Below are 2002 nucleotides of genomic sequence, written 5' to 3'. Positions count from 1 at the left end.
CCCCCCCCCCCCCCCCCCCCCCTCCCCTGAAAAAAAAGCTAATTTGCAGTTTCCAAGGACACTACATATTTGGAAGTCACCAAAATTTAGTGGCCATTTTCTTGCTAGTTTTACCTCTGAAACCAGGGGACCATAACTTCCGTCAGTTGCACATATCTTGACCTCTATTCAAGATAGATGAGTATTTTTTCATCACTTGCAAAGCAAATGACAGGCTTTAACACTATACCAAAAACTCTATGCCATCAATTTTTGGTCATGTAGAGTTATTGTTATCATCTTAAAGCTTGTTCGCTTGTCTTTACTTGGATGAAAACAAAATCCATTTATCTTGAGTACAAGTCGAGATTTTGGCGAATGAAGGAGGTGGGGGTCTCCAGGTTTCACTTTCAGGGGTAAAATCAGTGAGAAAATGGCCGCCAAAGATAAGTTATTTCCTTAGCTTAAGAGTCTGTGATAACAGAAAATTTACATTATTGTGCCTTTAATCAACGTTTTCCAGTAAAATCCACACAGAAATGTCATGTTCTTTAATGGGCATGAAAGGTGTTGAGCCAAAAAATCCTCACAAAAATTCTGTAAAAGCTCTCAAATCTGCGAAAAAATGCCAGTTTCTCCACTTTGATTATTTTGACGAGAGCCTGATTCCACCACGCTGCCTCTCAATTGTTAATGATGTCTAGTAGACCATTAAACGAGAACATAATAGAAATTGCAATAAAATATTTTTAATATCTTCTAATTGCAACAGCAACAACATTAGCAGCAGCAGCAGTAATAAGAGCAGCGGTAGAAATAACAACAATAATAATATTAACAACAAATAAATCAAAGCCATTATTAGTTTATTGTAGCCATGGAATTCCTTCTCCGTCTTCTCTTCCTTCTTTCACCTGTTTCCGCTCCTCCTCGTCGTAGTCTTCTTTTTTTTCCTCCCCTTTCGTTCCCATTCCTCCTATTCTTCTTCCTCGTTATCTTCCTCCTCCTCATCTTCCTCTTCTTCTTCTTCCTCCTCCTCTCATTCTGCTGCTGGTACTCCTACTACGACCTATTCTGACAATCATAAGGGACCCCCCCCCCATTTCTACCTTTTCTCTCCTAGAGTAAATACAATACATTTCTGGATTTTATGCTTATGTTGTGTGATGTTTTCTCCCCCAGATATGCCTCCATGTATAACAACAATGAGGTCAACTAAAGAAAAACAATGACGATACCAGCGAACTTCTCGAGTATATCGAGCAAACACCAGCGTCCTGACGGATTAACAATAAATACTAATTTCTCAACATTGTTTTCTACGTCACCCGGATAATCGTGGACAGTGGTCATCCCATACCCTCGCCGTCTACTGGTCAGTAAGTGTCCGGAGTCCTGACCACCCGATCTGGGTACGGGCATGGCACGTTCTGTGTTGGATTATTTCATACGCATCCAGGAAATCCATAAGTGTTCATTTCACGTTCGGTTTACGGTGTTTGTGTTGGTTCTCTTTCTGGCGCTTGGAAAGTTCAACTTTGCGATATCGGCCGAGATAAGTCGGGTAAGTTACCAGGAGATCGGTTCTGGGATTCTGGCTCCTTTTCCTCCTCCTCTTCCAACTTTTCCTTTTCCTCCCATCCTCCTGGCTCATGTTGTCGTCATTATTGTTGCTGTAACTGTAGTTATCAATGTTTTTGTTGCTGTTGTTGTTGTTGTTGTAGTTGCCGTTGTTGTTGTTGTTATTGTTGTTGTTGTTGTTGTTGTTGTTGTTGTTGTTGTTGTAGTTGCCGTTGTTGTTGTTGTTGTTAATTTTGTTGACTCCCGGAGAAACAGAGCAGTAGTCTCAATTTTCCATTTTCGTCGATGTCTGTCTCATTACATGTATCGTTTGGCATGTTTCGTTCTTCAAATCAATGCTTCTTAAATAAAAACAAAAAAAAACCTAATCTTTTAAGGGGGTAAAAAGGAGAAGAAGAAGAAGAAGAAGAAGAAGAAGAAGAAGAAGAAGAAGAAGAAGAAG

At 40.1% G+C, this 2002-nt stretch overlaps 1 protein-coding gene across 1 annotated transcript in view; it reads left to right on the top strand.

Annotated features, from left to right (window-relative positions):
• Nucleotides 1-2002, top strand: part of LOC101864054 — a 92908-nt gene that overhangs the window by 11679 nt on the left and 79227 nt on the right. Inside the window, exon 2 of the mRNA XM_005095306.3 lies at nt 1162-1543. Within this exon, the coding sequence (XP_005095363.1) occupies nt 1400-1543 (144 nt within the window). The 5' untranslated portion in view covers nt 1162-1399. The remainder of the gene's footprint in view (nt 1-1161; nt 1544-2002) is intronic.

The sequence above is a fragment of the Aplysia californica genome, unplaced genomic scaffold (assembly GCF_000002075.1).
Source record: "Aplysia californica isolate F4 #8 unplaced genomic scaffold, AplCal3.0 scaffold00100, whole genome shotgun sequence".
NCBI lineage: Eukaryota > Metazoa > Mollusca > Gastropoda > Aplysiida > Aplysiidae > Aplysia > Aplysia californica.
Note: the sequence above shows the minus strand (reverse complement) of the source record. Positions and strands in the feature narration are given on the sequence as shown.